General features: G+C 36.1%; 1 protein-coding gene across 36 annotated transcripts in view; it reads left to right on the top strand.

Annotated features, from left to right (window-relative positions):
* CLASP2 (cytoplasmic linker associated protein 2) overlaps window positions 1-19,410 on the top strand; it is a 215,689-nt gene that overhangs the window by 30,492 nt on the left and 165,787 nt on the right. For 22 of the 36 annotated variants that reach the window (XM_038002994.2, XM_038002988.2, XM_038002990.2 and 19 more), the window contains exon 7: window positions 13,471-13,541. In XM_038002994.2, coding sequence (XP_037858922.1) covers window positions 13,471-13,541 — 71 coding nt within the window. Of the gene's footprint in view, window positions 1-13,470; window positions 13,542-17,229; window positions 17,968-19,410 lie in introns of those variants that run through there. The other 14 variants (XM_073023699.1, XM_073023704.1, XM_073023703.1 and 11 more) reach the window with 9 other exon arrangements.

The raw sequence follows: 19,410 nt of genomic DNA, 5'->3' as shown, positions 1-19,410 counted from the left end.
CGCTCTGTCGCCCATTCTGGAGTGCAGTGGCGCAATCTCGGCTCACTGCAAGCTCCACCTCCCGGGTTCACGCCATTCTCCTGCCTCAGCCTCCTGAGTAGCTGGGACTACAGCGCCCGCCACCATGCCCGGCTAATTTTTTTATATTTTTAGTAGAGACGGGGTTTCACCGTGTTAACCAGGATGGTCTCGATCTCCTGACCTCGTGATCCGCCTGCCTCGGCCTCCCAAAGTGCTGGGATTACAGGCATGAGCCATTGCACTCGGCCAAGAATCAGTTTTTTAAAAGCTTAATAAGTAACCAGTTCTAGGGTTCTTACAATTGCAAAATGTTTTATAGCCAATTTCAGCAATAACCAAAGGAAGCTGACAATCTGTCCCACAGTTAACATGCAGGTAGACTGTAACAGGGAATCTAAGCTCTTTGTTACTCAGTCTCTCACACTCAAGAACTAACCATTAAGTCCCTTCTATCCTTACTTCTAGCCAAACAACTGACAAATTAAAAAAAAAAATTAGTCACTATTCTTAAAACCTACTCTTAAAACATGTTCAAATAAAAAAAAAATCGATAATATATGAGTAGTATGGCATCAGATTGCTGAAGGTCCTGCTGATAATCTTCTAGTGTATCAGAAAACATTTTTCAATGGCTTTTTTCTTTATTACTTATCAGTTTATATACTTTTATTAAGGATATTCATATTGAAGATTTTTTTTCTTCATAATGAAATTTTAAGGGCGTTCACTAAAGGAATTTTTTTAACTTTTTATTAGAGTATTTAGCATTTCAAACAAATACTAAAGGAGGTGGAATAAAATAATGAACCTTCATTTACCTATTACTGGGTTTGAACAATTATCAGTGTGTATCCAGTTTTTTATGTTACACCCTAAACTACTTACTCTTGTGCTGTATTATGTTGAAGCAAGTCCAAGTTATGACATTTCACTTATAAAGATTTCAATACATTTTTAAAAGAAAAAAATTTTTGTCAGTCACAACAACAATACCATCAGCACACTCTATTAAGTTTTTTTTTCATGTAATTCTATAATATCAAATATGTAGTTAGGGTTCAAATTTCCAGTCGTTTCATAAATATTATAAGTGTGTGTCTTAATCTGTTTTGTGTTGCTGTAAAGGAGTATCTGAGGCTGGGTAATTTATAAATAAAAGAGGTTTATTTGGCATGTGATTCTGGGGGCTGTACAAGAAGCATCGGGCCAGCATTTGCTAGGCTTCTGTTGAGGGCCTCTGACTGCTTCCACTCACGGGTGGAAAGCGGTGAGGAGGCAGTGTTTGCAGAGATGACCTGGCCTGAGAGGAAGCTAGAGAACAAGAATCAGGCTGTTTATAACAACCAGCTCTCATAGGAACTAACCTAGGGAGAACTCATTCACTCCTCCTTGCCCCAAGGAGGACAGGACATTATTCATGAAGGATCCACACCCATGACCCAAACACCTCCCGTTAGGCTTGGAGATCAGATTTCAGCTTGAGGCTTGGAGGGATCAAATTCAAACCATAGTAATATGCATGTGCTTTTAACAGTTTGTTGAATCAGGGTCCAAATAAAGTCTGTATGTTACCTTATGTTTTGTTAAGTCTTTTAAAACCTTTATGTATTTCAACACTCTTTTATCCTTGTGTTTTATTTGTTGAATAAGCTGATAGTTTATTCTGTGAAGTTTCCCCCATTCTGGAGTTTGCCAATTCTTTTCCTGTGATGTGGTTTAACATATTATTTTCTCTTCATATCCTGTTATTGTGTAGTTAAATCTAGAGATTTCAACAGATCTTTGTGGGCGGATGTCAGGAAGAGCAAGGCAACTTCATAGGTGGTGATGTGTTCTAGTATGATGTGTCTCATCATATTTGGTTGTCTCTTTTAGCAGTAGTTGTTTGCCAGTACCAATTATTTGCTGGTAATAAGATTGTCTCAGAAATAAGCTTTTTGTTGACTTGATCATCTATTCATTTTCTACTTCCAGGACTAACAAGAATTCCATTTGAGTAAATTCTACATCATTTTATGGATGAAAGAAAGAAGTGATGTTAACATGTATTTTGTGTGTGTGTGTGTGTATACATATCTTTTCTAAATTTATATTGAAATTATTTTATTCATTTTTTTTTTTTTTGAGATGGAGTCTCGCTCTGTCACCCAGGCTGGAGTGCAGTGGCGTGCTCTCGGCCCACTGCAATCTCTGCCTCCCAGGTTCAAGCAATTCTCCTGCTTCAGCCTCCTGAGTAGCTGGGATTACAGGCATGTGCCACCATGCCCGGCTAATTTTTGTATTTTTAGTAGAGAGGGGGTTTCACCGTGTTGGTCAGGCTGGTCTCAAACTCCTGACTTTGTGATCCGCCTGCCTCTGCCTCCCAAAGTGCTGGGATTACAGGCATGAGCCACTGCACCCAGCTTTATTATTCTTAAATAGATTTTAATTTAATTTTTTTTGAGACAAAGTCTCACTCCTGCCCAGGCTGAAGTGCAGTGGTGTGACCATGGTTCACTGCAGCCTCAACCTCTTGGTCCCAAGCAATCCTCCCACTTCAGCCTCCTGAGTAACTGGGACTACAGGTGCACACCACCACACCTGGCTAATTTTTAAAATTTTTTTGTAAAGACAGAGTCTCCCTATGTTGTTCGGGCTTGTCTTTAACTTCTGGGCTCAAATAATTCTCCTGCCTCAGCCTCCCAAAGTTCTGGGATTATAGGCATGAACCACCATGCCTGGCTAGACTATTTTTAGAGCACTTTTTGGTTCACAGTAAAATTGAGTGAAGGTACAGAGATTTCCCGTATACTCTGTGTCCCTATACATGCCTAGCCTCTCCCGTTCTCAGTATTCCTCAACAGAGTGGTACATTTGTTATAATTGATGAACCTACATTGACATACCATTATCACCTGAAGATTATAGTTTGCACTAGGGTTGACCCTTGGTGTTGTATATTTTATGGGTTTGGACAGATGTATAATGACATGTGTCCACTATTGTAGTATCATACAGAATAGTTTTACTGCCTTAAAATCCATACTGTTTCACCTGTTTATTCCTCCCGCTGGCCTAACCCTTAGCAACATTATTCTTTTTACTATCTCCATGTAGTTACATTCATACAGTATGTAGCTTTTTCAAATTGGCTCTTTCACTTAGTAATACGTATTTTAAGTTTTCTCCATGTCTTTTCATGGCTTGATAGCTCATTTCTTTTTAGGGTTGAAAACTTTTCTATTATCTGGAAGTACCACAGTTTTTCCATTCTACTGTGGGACATCTAATTTGCTTCCTAGTTTTGGCAATTATGAACAAAACTGCTAAAAATGTGAGTTTGCAGGCTTTGTGTGGACATATATTTTGGTCTCCTTTGGGTAAATACCAAAGAATGCAATCACTGTATTGCATGGTAAGAGTGAGTTTAATTTTGTAAGAAGTTGCCAGACTGTCTTCCAAAGTGCTTGTACCATTTTGTATTCCCACCAGCAATGAAGGAGAGTTCCTATTGCTTCACATTCTCACGAGGGTTTGATCTTGTCAGTGTTTTGGGTTTTGGCCATTTTAACAAGTATTTGGTGGTATCTTGTTTTAATTTTCCATTTCCCTGATGACCTATGATTTGGAGTACTTTTTTGTATGCTTGTTTGCCATCTGTATATCTTCTCTGGTAAGATGTTTGTTCAGATCTTTTACCCCTATTTAAATTGGATTGTTAACTTTCTTATTGTTGAGTTTTAAGAGTTCTTTGTTTACTTTGGGAAGCAGTCCTTTAACAGATAGGTCTTTTGCAAATATTTTCTCCCACTCTGTGGCTTGTCTTATTCTCTTGACAGTGTCTTTCAAAGAGAAGAAAGTTTTAATTTTAATGAAGTTCAGCTTATCAGTTATTTCTTTCATGGTTCATGCTTTTGGTGTTATATTTAAAAAGTCATCACCAAACCAAGGATCAATTAGATTTTCTACTATGTTATCTTCTAATCATTTCATAGTTTTGCTTTTTGTATTCTGTGATCCATTTGAATTGATTTTGGGAAAGCATGTAGGTCTGTATCTAGATTCATGTTTTTGTGAATGTCCAGTTGTCCGAGCACAGTTTTTTGAAAAAACTATCTTTTCTTCATTGTATTGACTTTGTCCCTTTTCCAAAGATCATTTTTATCGTATTTATGTGTTTCTCTTTCTGGGCTCTCTATTCTGTTCCATTGATCCATTTGTCTCTTCTTTCACTAATACTACACTGCCCGTAGTTTTGTAAGTTAGGTAGCGTCAATCTTCCAACTTTGTTCTTTTCCTTTAAAAGTGTGTTAGCTATTCTAGGTCTTTTGCCTCTCCCTATAAATTTTAAAATTGCTTTGTTTTTATCCACAAAACAACTTGGCTGGAATATTGATTGGAATTGCATGGAATCCATAGATCAAGTTGGGAAGAACAGACATCTTGAAAATATCAAGCCTTCCTATCCATGACTGTGGAATATATCTCAATTTATTTCTTGTTTTTTGGTTTCTTGCATCAGAGCTTTGTACTTTTCCTCATAAAGTCTTACACTTACTTCGTTAGATTTATACCTTTATGTAAATCTGAATTTTTGACCTGTGTCATTTTCCTTCTCTCTAAAGAACTTCTTTTTAACATTTCTTGCAAGCATTACTACTGGCAACAAATGCCTTCAATCTTTTTTTGAGAAAGTCTTTATTTCTTCTTTACTTTCAAAGGATAATATTACTGGGTATAGAATTCTAGATTGGTAGAAAAGAAAATCTAAAAAGAATTGTAGATGAGTGTGTTTTTTCTCTCAACACTTTAAATATTTTATTTCACTTTCTTCTTGCTTGCACAAGGAGACGTGGGATGTAGTTTTTATCTTTGCTCCTCTATAGGTAGTGTTTTTTTCCCCTCTGGTTACTTCAAGAATTTTTTTCTTTATTTTTGATTTACCATAGTTTGAATATGATATGTGTAAGTGTAGTTCTTTTGTCATTTGTTCTGCTTGGTGTTCTCTGAGCTTCCTGGATCTGCGGTTTGGTATCTGACATTAATTTCGGGAAATTCTCAGTGATTATTGTTTCAAGCACTTTTTTTCAAATACTTTTTCTGTTCTGTCTTTCTTGTTCTATTATCCCCATTAACATGTATATTACACCTTTTATAGATGCCCCACAGTTTTTGGATAGTTGCTTCTGTTTTGTTTTCCAATCTCTTTTTTTCCTTGCTTTTTCAGTTTTGGAGAATTCTATTGAGATTTCCTCAAGCTCAGAGATACAGCAGTGTGCAGTCTAGTAATAAGCCCAATAAGGACATTCTTTAATTTTATTAAGTTTTTGATCTCCAGCTTTTTTATTTTTATTTTTTTGGTACTTTGTTAGAATTTCTTTCTCTCTTACCCATCTATTTTCTTTTTATTTTTTATTTTTTCCTTTTTGGCATGCTGTCTACCTCATTCTTTGGAACCCTTAGCGTATTAATCATAGTTTAAAAAAAATTCCTGGTCTGGTAATTCCAACATATCTTCCATATCTGGGTCTGGTTCTGATACTTGCTCTCTGTTTTTTTTTTTTTTTTTTTTGTCTTTCATAATGCCATGTAATTTTTTTTTTTTAATAGTTGGACATGATGTGACAGGTAAAAGGAACTACTTGAAACAGGCCTTTAGTAATGTGTTGGTAAGGTACGGGGTAGAGGAAGTGTTCTATAGTCCTATGAGTAGGTCTGTTTTAGTGAGCCTGTGCCTCTGGATTGTGAACTTCACAAATGTTCCTTAAGTATTTCCCGCTCTCCCCTCACTTAGGTGGGACAGGATGGCTAGCTAGAGTGGGCGGGAATCATGTATTTCCCTTTTTTTGGTATGGAAGAGTATAGTAGACTGGAGTTTGGGATTTCCATTTCTCCACTTGGAGAACTAGAGCAGCAGGAGATGGGTATTTTCCTAGGTCAGTTAGGCTCTGATAAAACCCCAGCAGGTTAAGTCTAATTAAATAGTTTCACTTAAGGTCAGACATTGTTAAGGAGAACAGAATACTCACATGTTTCAAATTGGTTCTTTTTCGGTTCTCCCTGCTGGAAACATGATAAGATTTTGCACTGATACTCACTCTGAAAACCAAGTTGAACTCTTGGAGGTAAAACTAAAAAGTATGGTCTCCCTCTGCACCACGATGACTGGGTCCCCTGGAGTTTTTGACTCTCGAGTTGTCCACTCTGAGCCTCCAGCAATTTGTTAACTACAGGTCAGGTTTTCCTACTCTGACACTGGTTTTCGCAGAGTCACAGAGGTTTCTACTGATGGATTATGCTCTAGTAAGTTGTGATTCTCTGTTTTCATCTCTCCATCTCTTAATTTTTGGTGCAGCTGTTTGCCCTGTGACCTCCCTTTTCTTACAAATGTAAGAAGAGTTGTCGATTTTTTAGTTTGTTTAACTTTTTACTTGTTGTTAGGGCAGAGTAGCAACTTTCCAAGCTTCTTACATATGGAAATCAGAGGGGGGAATTACTTTTTTAAAAAGTATTTTAAATGTTTATTCAGGTGGGAACTCCATACAGAAAAGTGCACAAATCATTAGTATACAAATCTATGAATTATCAGAAAGTGAGTCCATGCAATTATCCACCACACAGATGAAGTAGAACATTACAACATCCCAGAAGCCACTTCAAATCCTTTTAAATGTTTACCTCTTCTCTTCCTAAAACTAACCACAATCCTGACTTCTAACACCATAGTTTAGTTTTGACTGTTTCTGAATTTTATATTAATAGAATCATATACTTCTTTGTGTCTGCCTTCTTTCTGTTAAAAATTATGTTTTTTACGTGTGTGTGTGTGTGTGTGTATGTGTGTGTGTGTGTGTGTGTTGGGTTGTTGGATCCAGCTACAGTTGTTCATTTTGATAGCCTTATCGTTTTTCATTGTATGAATAGGCTATACTTTATGAATTCAAACTGAAGATGGACATTTGCATTATTTTTCATTTACGGTTTTTATGAGTATGCTGCTAATAACTTTCTCGTATATGCTTTTTGGTGTACATACTAATTCATTCTTTTGGAATATATCTTAGAGTAGAATTGCTATGTCAGAGGTGATGTTCACATTTAGTTGATATGGACAGTTTTCCAGGGTGGTTGTATTCCATTTATATTCTCACTGGTAGTGTTGCAAGTTTCCATTATTCTACATATTCACCAATATTTTGTATTCTTAGGCTTATTTTTACTAATTTTAGGTTTTTAGTGGGTGTGGTGTTTCATTGTGGTCGTAACATGCATTTTTCTGGTTACAAATAGAGAGGAGCACGATTTAATCTGTTTATCAGTCATTTGGATGTCTTTTGTAGTGTTCTTTTCAGGCCTCTTGCCCATTTTTTTTTTTTTTTAATTGAGTCCTCTTTTTAAAAACTTGATTTGTAGGACTTTTTTATATGTTCTGTGCACAAGCCATTGTCAACGCTATATGCTTCAAGTACCTTCTCTCTCTCTGTGACTTGCTTTTGTACTTTCTTGGTGATACCTTTTGATGTACATAAATTCTTAATTTTAAAGTAGTTCTTAGTCATTTTCTTTATGAGTAGAAATTTCTGTGCCCCGTTTATGAAATCTTTGCTTACCCTAATGTACGAAGACATTCTTGTATGTAATTGTCTTGAAAGTTTTATTCACATTTAGATCTATAATCCACTTGGATTTGTGTGTTTGTTTTTTGGCAAATACAATGATTAAAGACTTCAGGTAAAAAAATTTTTCTTGGGGATACTCACTTGACTCAGCACTACTTTTTGAAAACATCTTTCTTTGTTTCTTATTTTGTTATAAATTAAGTGTGCATATATGTGCTTAGAATTTTTGCATCTATGCTCAAAATGACATTGACCTATAATTTTCCTTTCTTCTTGATTTATATCTTTTGTTAGTAACGTTACTTGTTAGAGGAAACTCTTTATTTGAGTTTCCTCTCATCAGAATTAACCTCATGGGGGTTTTATCATATGCAAGTAGCTAATACTTTAATGTTCTTACTGAAATAGGCCAATGACTTATTACCCCTAGCCGTTCTTACCATTCCTCCCTCCTCTAAGTCGGTAGTCACTTGGCAGATGAAGACTCTGAGACCCAGAGCAGCGACAGCTAGTCAGTAGGAGGTTGATGGCTTCCTGACACCCAGTCCATTGTTCTTTCTTCCATGCTGTGCTTGTGTCATTCTCCCTGGTGATGCTTCTTTAGCAGGTAGTAGGCAATGGAGAAGGACTCTGTGTGGGTACCTGAGCTTTGCTTTTCAAACATGCAGAGTGTTTTCTATTCTTGATGCCTATGGCCTCATTATTTTATAGGTAGTATTTCAAATCCTCAAAATAACAACACATATTAAACAGTTCTTAAACTTTTGTAAGTTAAAGCATAGATTAATTTTGGTTTACACCTTTCTTCAGACTATTGTTCCACTATTTCCCTTTTTCCACTACCATATATTCTCAAGAGTTTATACTGAATATTACATTCATTTGAAACAAGTATTCTTTTGTTATGGTGATCAAATTCTAACTTTAATTTTTAGAAGGGATAGTTTTGATTCTCAAATATTACTCCCTTTATTGTTTCCAAATTTTCTGTTTGATATAGCCCGCTAAGGTTAAAGTTTGTTTTTGCCCACTCTTAAATTTATATCAGAACCATTCTTCTTTGTTAAAACAACTAAACTTAAGTATGGTTCATAAAAACATTAAGTCAAATAATGTTTTTTTGTTTGTTTTTTGGTTTTTTGGTTTTTTTTTTTTTTTTTTTTTGAGTTGGCGTCTCGCACTGTCACCCGAGCCGGAGTGCAATGGCATGATCTCAGCTCACTGCAGCCTTCGCCTCCTGGGTTCAAGCAATTCTCCTGCCTCAGCTTCCCAAGTGGTTGGGATTACAGGCCCCTGCCACAACACCTGGCTAATTTTTTGTACTTTTAGTAGAGATGGGGTTTCATTATGTTGGCCAGGCTGGTCTTGAACTCCTGACCTTGTGATTTGCCCGCCTCAGCCTCCCAAAGTGCTGGGATTACAGGTGTGGACCACTGTGCCCGGTGAAGTCAAATAGTTTTAAAATTGTAATTAAACAATTTTTTTCTATCGAATATATTTTAAAAGGTAAGTTCTGATAGTATGGTCCTAGCATAACACTAGGTATAGATCACTGGAACTATACTGAAGTAAACTTGTATTTTTGGTCTGTTGATTTTTGTCAAAGATGCCAAGACCATTCAATAGGGCAGGAAAGAATGGTCTTTTCAACAGTGGTGCTTTATAAACTGGATTTTCCCGTGCAAAAGAATGAATTTGCATCTCTTCCTCACTCCACACCCAAAAATTAACTCAAAATGGATTATAGAACCAAATATAAGAGCCAAAATAATAAAACTCTTAGAAAGCACTAGGCAATGGTTTCTTAGATACAATACCAAAACACAAGCAACCAATGGAAAAAAATAGATAAATTGGATATCACCAAAATTAAAAACTTATGCTTCAAGGAATGCCATCAAGAAAGTAAAAGAAAACCCATATTATGGGAGTAAATACTTGCAAATCAATTTTATTTTATTTTTTTGATAGTCTCACTCTGTCACCCAGGCTGGAGTGCAGTGACACGATCTCGGGCTCACTGCAACCTCCACCTCCCTTCAAGCAATTCTCCTACCTCAGCCTCCTGAGTAACTGGGATTATAGGTGCACACAACCATACCCGGCCACGTTTTGTGTTTTCAGTACTGATGGGGTTTCACCATGTTGACCAGGCTGGTCTTGAACCTTTGACCTCAAGTGATCCTCCTGCCTCGGCCTCCCAAAGTGCTGGGATTACAGGCATGAGCCACTGTACCTGGCTGAAATCAAATATAAAACACGTATCTTGACTATTATAAAGGGCTCTTTATAACTCAATAGTAAAAGGACAGATAACCCAATTTTTAAAACAGACAAAATATTTGAATTTTTTCAAAAAGAGTATACAGATGGCAATAGCACATAAAAAGATGTTTAACACCATTTAACCATGAGGAAAATACAGATCAAAACTATTATACACCCCCAGGATGACTAAAATAAACAATGATAGACAAATAAAAATTGATAGACAATAACAAGTATTGATGAGGGTGTAGAGCAATTGGAACCCTCATACATTGCTATTGGGAATGTAAAATTGTGCGGCAACTTTGGAAACAGTTTGTAATTCCTCAAAATGTCAAACATAGTATTATCTATAACCTAGTAATTCCATTCCTAGCCATATATGCAAGTGATATGAAAACATTCCTCACAAAAACCTACACACAGGTGTTCATAACAACATTATTTGTAATAGCCAAAAAATAGAGATACCCCACATCTACATATGTCCATTACTTGGTGAATAGATAAACAAAATGTAGTAAATCCATACAATGGAATATTATTTGGTCATAACAGGGATGACTGATACATCATGCATCAACCTTGAAAACATTCATGAAAGAAGCCAGTCACAAAAGGCCACATATTGTATAATTCCATTTATATGAAATGGCCAGATATGGCAACTCATAGGCTAGATATAATCTTTAGGGAAAGGAAGTAGATTAGTGTTTGCCTAGGACTGGAGAGATCAGGGTAAATGGGGAAGGATTGCTAATGGGTATGTGGTTATTTTTTGGGGTGATGAAAATGTTCTAAAATGGATTATTTGGTTGCACAACTCTGCAGATATACTAAAAATCATTATATTGTACACTTTAAAGAGGCAAAGTGTGTGATATTGAATTCTATCTCAATAATACTGTTATTTTAAAAAGATAAAGTCTGAGATACCTAATTGTCTCTTTCATGTTATACTTGGGATTTATTCTTATTCTAAACTTTTAAATCTGGACTTTGGTTAGAGTTACTTTCCTAATTCTGTCCTCCTTACCCTATGAGTCAGAACCTCCTAATGCTTTACTGGCCTCTATCTGTATCCTAAGTCAGAACCTTCCTAGAGCTTTGTAGGCCTCCAAAATTGTGTTTATAATCTTGTGGACAATCCAGTCTCTGTTGTATTTTTCTTCCATTGAATTTCCTAATTTCTTCCCCTGAATTACTTAAAATATCTTAGACTGTTCTTTCTGCTCTTAAATTGTTTGTTTCTTCCTTTTTTCACCAAATTATATGTACAATAATCATCTATTATAAATGCGTTTGTTTTTCTAAAATAAGTGTATAGAGTTTAATGATGGGGTTGGAGGGATTCTCTGAGGGCCACATAGAAAATTATACTGTGTTTGTTGTTTTGTTTGCTTTAAAGATAAGTTATGAACTTATCCTTCATAAAATTTTGAACAGGTGACTAAAATATTTTTAATAAATAAATAAAAGTCAGATGTTAATTTTACTTGAAAGTTGGTAAAGTGAGAAGCATTAGAAGGAAAGAGTGACTGAGGAGAGTACAACAGTCATAGGAAGAGTGTATAGAGTAACTGAAGAACTGGCAGCAAGGTTAATGCTGTGAGGTAATCATCTCCTCTCTGTGTCTATCTTAGCCCAACCCAGTCCCAAAAGACCTTTGGGTGATACCTTCTACTCTGACCCCTTCTTCCTTTCCGCTCCCCTCCTCTCTCCCATATTCTTATTATATTTGCCTGCTATTTCATTTGACCCCTCTTCCACTAAAGCTGCTTACATCTAGATTCCTGTCTCCATGTATTACCTGCCTTACCTTAATTCCTTGCCAGCCCACTTCTCAGCTTTCTGTCCTAAATTTTCTACTCCTGTTCTCCTGTTCTTCTATTCTATAGCCAAATGTTATGCCCCTTCATGTCGACAGTTCTGCTTTTTCTCAAACAGCACTCCGAAATCCTCTCCTCTCTTTCCTTTTTTTTTTTTTTTTTTTTCCTGAGACAAAATCTCGCTCCGTCACCCAGGCTGGAGTTTGCAGTGTCAGGATCTCGGCTCACTGCAACTTGCGTCTCCCAGGTTCAAGTGATTCTTGTGCCTCCGCCTCCCTAGTAGCTGGTACTACAGATATGTGCCACCACACCCAGCTGATTTTTGTATTTTTAGTAGGGATGTGTGATTTGCCATGTTGGCCAGGCTAGTCTTGAACTCCTGAGCTCAGGTGATCTGCCCTGGTTGGCCTCCCAAAGTGCTGGGATTATAGGCATGAGCCACCATGCCCAGCCTCCTTTCTGAGGTTCCAGCCTCCAATTCCAATGCTTCCTTCTATCTCATGTCCACCTATTGTGTGTGGGCAACCTTCTTGGTGTCTGTCCAATCCTCCAGAATATACTACTCTGTAGGATAAAGAGACCTGTGCCTTTGAAGTGAAATGCTTTCAGATATGTAAATAGTTGTATTTGTTGAATTTACTGGAAGCAGGAGGTGATGTTAAGGTTTAGAAATCCTATTATAATGAATTCTTAGAGGAGATTTCAACTAAAAATTTTTTTTAGTTAGTCCTTACTGAAATAAGCCAATGATTTATTTCAAAAAGTACCTGTATCTTTAATTTACTGGTACGAAATGACCACAATGAGGACCAAGGCTTAAGTAAGGTTTTAGGAAATGAAATTGTGACAGATATATATGGGTAAGTCAGTGAAGTACATTTGGCAACTAAAGGCAATATGACAGTGACCCTCCTCCCTTCCCCAGTTCTCTAAGTCACAAATTTAAGAATGAATCATAGCACAATATATTGGAAAGGGAAAGAAAAGCAAACTAAAAAAAAAGGGGCTATCAGTGTTATCCCATTTCACTCTGAAGGAAATTTGTATATGAATATAAAAGTATCAGAAAGGATACAGTTAATATATTCTGTGAATGATAGAAATGTGGGTTTTTTCTTTGTTCCTGTTTATATTTCCTAATTTTCTTTTATAATGAATGTACATCACTTTTGTAATAAACACATTTTTAACTAAGAAAAGTGATAGCAGAAGTGCAGAAAGTAATTATCCTGAATATAAAATTAGAAGCACCAGTGGAATTGGTGTTGTATGAAAATAGTCATGTGAAACAGGGAAAGCATTGGATTATCAGTGATATTAGCCATCTCTTTAGTTTTTGATATTTGATATTTTGTTGTTTTTGTTTGCCTTAAGTTACTTTGGCATGATTTTTATGTGCCTTTAAAATATGTCTTGGTGACTGAGTAGACTTATTATGAGGTTGAAACTAGAATATTTTTGATGGATTTGGAGAATTGATTTTATGATGAAACATGAGAAACTGCTTTGTGTAAAAATTGTCTTTTCACAAACATACCTGCAAATATGTAGTCCTAGCTATATTTGACTTCTTTCAACTGAAGAGAGATGGATTTTGTGTCTTTTTTGAGTGATTTAATTGTGAAAGAGAGTTGTATAGAAAACTAGCTGAATCCCTACAATTGTTTTTTCTAAGGGAATGGTGAAAGACATTGTTTCTATTTTATCTATATGTTAAAAAAAAAAATCAAACACAATTTATTCTTTATTCCCAGATTAGAAATGATATTTGCCAAATTTGATGAAGTGCAAAGTTCAGGCGGTATGATTTTGAGTGTCTGCAAAGGTAAGAGTAATTAAGCTCTCAAATATTTCTAAGACTATTTAGCAAAGTTTTAGGCACTAAAATGTATATTACTGATTCAAAAGAGTTGATTTTGTGGCCTGAAAACTTAGTTGAGATATAATAACAAAATATTTACATCCTGCTGACAATTATCCATCCTCTGATTCTTTTGGAGTGAGTGAAAATTTAATAGTGGGTCACTTGTGTAAAATGATACTGTTCTTTTTTTTTTTTTTGGTGATACTGCCTTATTTTTTGTGTCTTCTGGGTCGAGGTATGATGACCTTCGTGCCCTCCATTTTCTATGCATAAAATGTGTTTTTATACCTAGAATAATTGTTTTATTTAGTTGTCTTTAACAGAAATTGTGGGGTTGATGGGTTCTGTATATAGACTATCTGGGATGATACTGATCAAGAGACTCATACACAGGAACTTCACTAGCATAATCACCTTGGGCTTCTTAAGTAGAATGAGACCAAGTTGGAATTCAGGGACTTTTAGAGTTAATATCTGGTATTGACTTGATTTTTGTGGTTCCTCTCCTTTTTGTAAAGTTGATAAATTATGTTTAGCTTTGTTGGGTAGTATTTGCTTACACTTGAGACTTTAAATATTAATTAGCCATATATGTAACAAATGTATTCTGTTTCCAAAGATAATATAGGTTGTTTTTCCACCTAGTAGTTTCATATTAAAGAGAGTGTGGTTAATTTAGTAATATAAATGATGTTGGAGTAAAAATTTGGTGTGTGAATTTATAGTCAAATAATAGGAAAACTAGTTACTCATAAAATTTAGTTACTGTTCTTTGGGTTAAACCAAGACTGAGGATGTGTTACAGGAAGTCAGAAGGAGTAAGTGAGTGTTAGAATGAATGTGTTTACCCACATCTAAACTTAGTTCCAGAAGCATAAATTGACTTCAGTGCTACCAGTCCTCACCTTGAATGCCAGAAGATTCTCACTTCACTTCTCTGAATAGAAAGTGTTTTAAGTACCTTCTCCTTATTTTTCTAGCAGTTACCTCTGTCAGTTTCTAAAGAAACCAGAAACAGTAGGAAGAGATTAGACAAGATCCTTGAACTTGTGTGTTTTCATAACATGATCGTTTGTGTATTTCAGACTAAGTAGTTACAACTCTAAGGAAAAAAAAGTAGAATACTTTTAAAATCTGAGGTATTCATTGTTTGGGTGTGGTTTATTTCGAAAGCACTGTTATTCTTGTATTTTGTGACATTATTTCTGTTACCTTCAAAATAGAGCTTTTTTGTTTCTTATTCTTTAGTTCCCATTCCTTTTTCTATTGTTTATCACTCCATAAACAGGGAGGTTCAGAGTTAGTCTCTGGCGTTTATTTTTTGAAGAAGAAGACTTCAAAGATTGTTTGCATTGACAATTACAGTCTGAATATTGCAACTGTGGTCAAATGTGAAAGTTAAAGTCTGTATTGGTCATAATGTTTTTGATGATAATATGCTGTTATTGAAAAATTCCTTAATGAATTAATTAACAAGAAGATGCTAGAAGAAGGAAACCTATTTATCATGTTGGAAAATCCCAGGGCTCAGGCCTCCTCTTTCCTGTTTTTATTCTCTTTCTTAGTGATCCAACCCCGCCCAAAGGCTTTACATGATAACTCTTTGCTAATGATTCCCAGTATGTAGTTCCAGCCATCATTCATCTCTCCTTTGGGTTAGGTCTAGACTTGGTAGCCTGTGGCCTTGATGACATTCCCATTTGGCTGCCTAATAGGCATTTCAACTTACTATGTCCAAAAATGAAACCTGTTATCTTTTCTTGCCCCTCAGATCTGTTCCTTCTCCAGTCTTAGCCATTTTAGTCAGTGGCACCATCATCAGCTCAAGCTAGAAACCTGACTTGATTTCCTATTCTAACTGATCAAACATTTCTACTTCTGAAATACTAACATATTCCAAATTTGCTTATTTTTTCCATCTCCACTGCTAATATCCTCTTTAAGTCTCCTTTAGCTTTTGCCTGGACTACTTCTATAGACTTCTGTTCCATGTTTGCCCCCAGGAATCCATTTGCTACTGAGAAATCATAGGGATCTTCTTAAAATGTAAATTAGATCATGTCACAACAGGAAGAAGATAATGAAATTTCTCCCCTTAAGGAACCTGTAATCTAGTGATGGAGATAGATCATAAACAAGTACACCAGTGGATATACAATGTGGTTACAGTTGGTAATGGAGGAAATATAACTACGCCTTGTTTAATGAGTTTAAATTATTTGTAAATACCCTGTGCCAAGTGAAAGACCATTAGATGAAAAAATTATTTTCACCAGTATTGATGAGAAAAATTATGGTGTGTTTTATCCCAGCCCATGATACTTGAGTTGTTTTCCCAGGTAGAAAAATATATCAATTGAATACTGAAAACAAATTTTTATAAGTAACAATTTGAAGGGAAGTTGTACATAAAGTAATATCATGGAGTTTAATTCAGCTTCTTCATTTCTGCACAATTTTTCCCCACAAAATTTTCAGGCCTTTGTTGAATCATTTTTATTGCACACTAAAACTAAAACTGTAAATAAAGTGATAGAAACAGGAAAACATTTTAGGAGACAGTAAAAGCTCAGCATGAAATCTTGTGGAAGTAGTTCATGCACACAAAGAGCTGTTGAAGATACTACCTTTTCTCTCCCTCACTTGGTGTTATTTATGCAAAATAAATTATTTTGGGTCCAAACATGGCACGCAATTCAAATTTGTTCCACTTGATGTTCTGTGACCAGAAACTATTATGGTAAACAAAAATTTCTGGTGTGTCTTTGCCTGAAACCATAATAATGAAACATCACACATCTTACAGCATATTGATTTAGAGTGTTTTATGATGAAAAAAATCATTTTACTAAATACAAGAAGCCAAAGGATTTGTTGTAAAGGTGCTACAACTTTTTTTATAGCTAACAGTTGTCATCTGAACAGTCATTAAGTGAGCTATAGAGTATTTGATGGTTTTTTGAATTCAACTTGTCATTTAAAAGTTAGGCAGAGTCCCTAAGTGCAGTAGAATTAGCTCTGCTATTAGAAGAAAACCGGACTTAAAATCTGTCAGATTGTGACTAGAAGGAGGGAACACCAGCCCTGTAGGAAAGAAAAGACTGAAAGTTGGAGGTCCCCTGCGATTATGGCAGACTATGGTGTCGTTATGGAGCTTTCTAGACAGTCTCCTGCACAAACCAAGGATGTAAACACTAACAGTGTTGGTGGCTGTAATTGCAAATCCTTTTCTCTTTCACCGTGAAAAAAACTATGCATAATTATTATTTGTCGAGTGTGTGTGTAGGACCTAATACAGTCTTGGCCATGCAATCCTTGTAAAGTATTTTCTGGCTTCTCTGTTTGAAACAGTTGCTAGGAAAAGAATTGTTCTTGGAGGCTGGCAATAAAATAAAGCCTGGAAATGAGGCTTTGAAATTACCTTAATATTTGGCTTCTATGAGTCAATAAGATAACTTCCAGTCTAGTTTTGTATATTTTTATAACATACCCTTTAGTGAAAAGCAAAGCAGCTCTTTTCTTTGGTTGATTTTTAAAATGTATCTGTTTGTGACCATGAGCTCCAGGACCTTCCTTCAGAGCTTGACAATGTGCTGATGGTTCTGCAGCTTGGATAGAGGGTGCTCTGCACCCCTGCAGCTGCGCATTGGCTAGGTTCTGTCTCCACCAGAAGCAAGCTTTGTTCCGTGTGGCCCTGCTGTCCGCACACAGAGCAGCCTTTGATGGGCTGCCTTTGACGTGATTTGTTTACGGCAGCCAGAAATGCTTCCTGCATAATGAGAGCAGTTAATCATGGAAACTGGGCTATTCCTGTTTGTGCACTTCTAGCTGTCTTCTGTTGTAAATATTAAAAGGTAACGACAAAAGGATGAAAACCTTTTTAAAAAGGCGCAAATCAGTTAATCCATCAGATCATGTGATTGCTACTGATTACATGGATATCTTTAGGGAAGCAGAAAATGATTGCTGAACACATGCCTTGTGTTTTGATGATTGCATTAAAAGTCCCCCAGCGGGATGGCATTTATTGGCTCTCAGAGCTTTTCTTAGATTAAATTTCAGGCAGCCAGTACAAGGAGAAACATCATAACCTGTATCCAACAGCATATGTGCAGCTAAAGAATAATCTTAATCAAGTCCTTCTAGGCTCTGCTAAATAAACGAGGGTTTTCAGCAAGACCCCAGACTTTTATTTTGAAGTGGAGTAGCAGCTGTTGGCTATTGCGGTGCAGAGCTGCAGCGAGGCCTGGGTCACACAGTGCTCCGGGTGTCTGCAGGCTGCAGGCCGAGCCCAGTGGCGCAGGCACTGAGCTGTACTTATTTGCTGTGCTATTTGACCTCTTGGTTTGAGAGAGCTCCCTGGACCATCTAATGGCTATGGGAGATGGTGAGTAAGATTTATTTTTCTTCTTTTGCTTGTGTTATACACTTCCTTTTAAGGTGACGATCATTTGCTGTGTAAGAAATACATTTCTCCCTAAAGAATGAAGGACACTTGTGTGTTTGTGTGTGTGTACACTTGTGTGTGCATTTATGCATGTGTGTGCATGTCATTTGACGTCTTTTTTTACTTGATGTATCTGTGTGGGATCTGGCAAGTAAAAGGTGACAATTTACCTTGTAACCCAAGCAAGCTTCAGTCTTGGTGGTAGATACGAAGGGATATTCGAAGAAGCGTGGAATATGTGCAGAAGCTTAGAGGAAGAACACTGCCTTTGGAGGAATGACAGATTTTGGCAGGAAGATTTGACTAGCTAGCTTGATATCCTTCCTGTTATATTTGATACAAGTAGAATTATGTGGAAGTAAAATATTTAAGGAAGCAAAATGGCTTGCTGTGGGCATTATTTTAATTCATATGATTGTTAATTGTCGGTGTCCCTAGTAAACACTTTTCTAGAAAATATTTAACCTTTTAAGATGCACAGGGTGTAATTTGATTAAAAATAGATACTTGCCAGTGTTTCAGTTTGGTAAGAATAATTTTAAAAACACATTATTTCTATAATGCCTAATAGTTCTCCAAAGCACTTTTGTATACTTGATATATATTAACTCCTCAGGTATGAACAACTCTATGAAATGTTCAGAGTATTTTGGTATTTCCATCTTACAGATTGGGAAACTGAGACCTGCTGAGATAATATGTCCCAGATCCAGGCACAGAAAGCAAACCAGAACCAAATCTAGGGTCCCAAATGTGCATTTGGTATTTTCCATTATAACACTTAATACTTGAGCTTTTTTTCTTTTTCCGTTACACTTTTTTCTGTTATGAGGCCTAGAGATATACTTTATAATCACATCAACATCACAGATATGTATGAAGGGAAATCTGAGGGTCCTCAAAAATGTTTTGAGTGTTTTTTTGCTAGGTTCTTAAGGAAGACTGGTCCATATCTGGAGGTTTTAACTCTTAACAGTTTCAGCCTTCTTTGACTGTATGTAGTGAACTCTTGTAAAAAGTAATTCCCCTAGGGGCTATGAGGGATAGGATACAAATGTATCAAAATGATGGTATTGGCAGACAGTCATTTAAACTATTATGTACATTTAAATGGAAATCTGATAGAAAATTTGGTTTGGCATATCGTCATGATTTATGTAGAAAGAATTTATGTAACCATTTTATATGATCTTATGGAAATAAATGAGAAAACAATTTTTCAACTATCAATTTTTAAGACAAAAGCAGGATTAACAACTAAGTTCTCATATACTTAAGGGCATTGCCAAGTTTCTCCCTTTTTTTAAAAAAAAAAAACCTAATTTGTAGATAACTCTAAATGTCACATTTGGTGTATTCCATATCCAGATTTTATTTTCTTTC

The sequence above is a fragment of the Chlorocebus sabaeus genome, chromosome 15, assembly GCF_047675955.1.
Source record: "Chlorocebus sabaeus isolate Y175 chromosome 15, mChlSab1.0.hap1, whole genome shotgun sequence".
In the NCBI taxonomy this organism is placed as follows: domain Eukaryota; kingdom Metazoa; phylum Chordata; class Mammalia; order Primates; family Cercopithecidae; genus Chlorocebus; species Chlorocebus sabaeus.
This window is presented reverse-complemented; position numbering and strand designations above follow the sequence as displayed.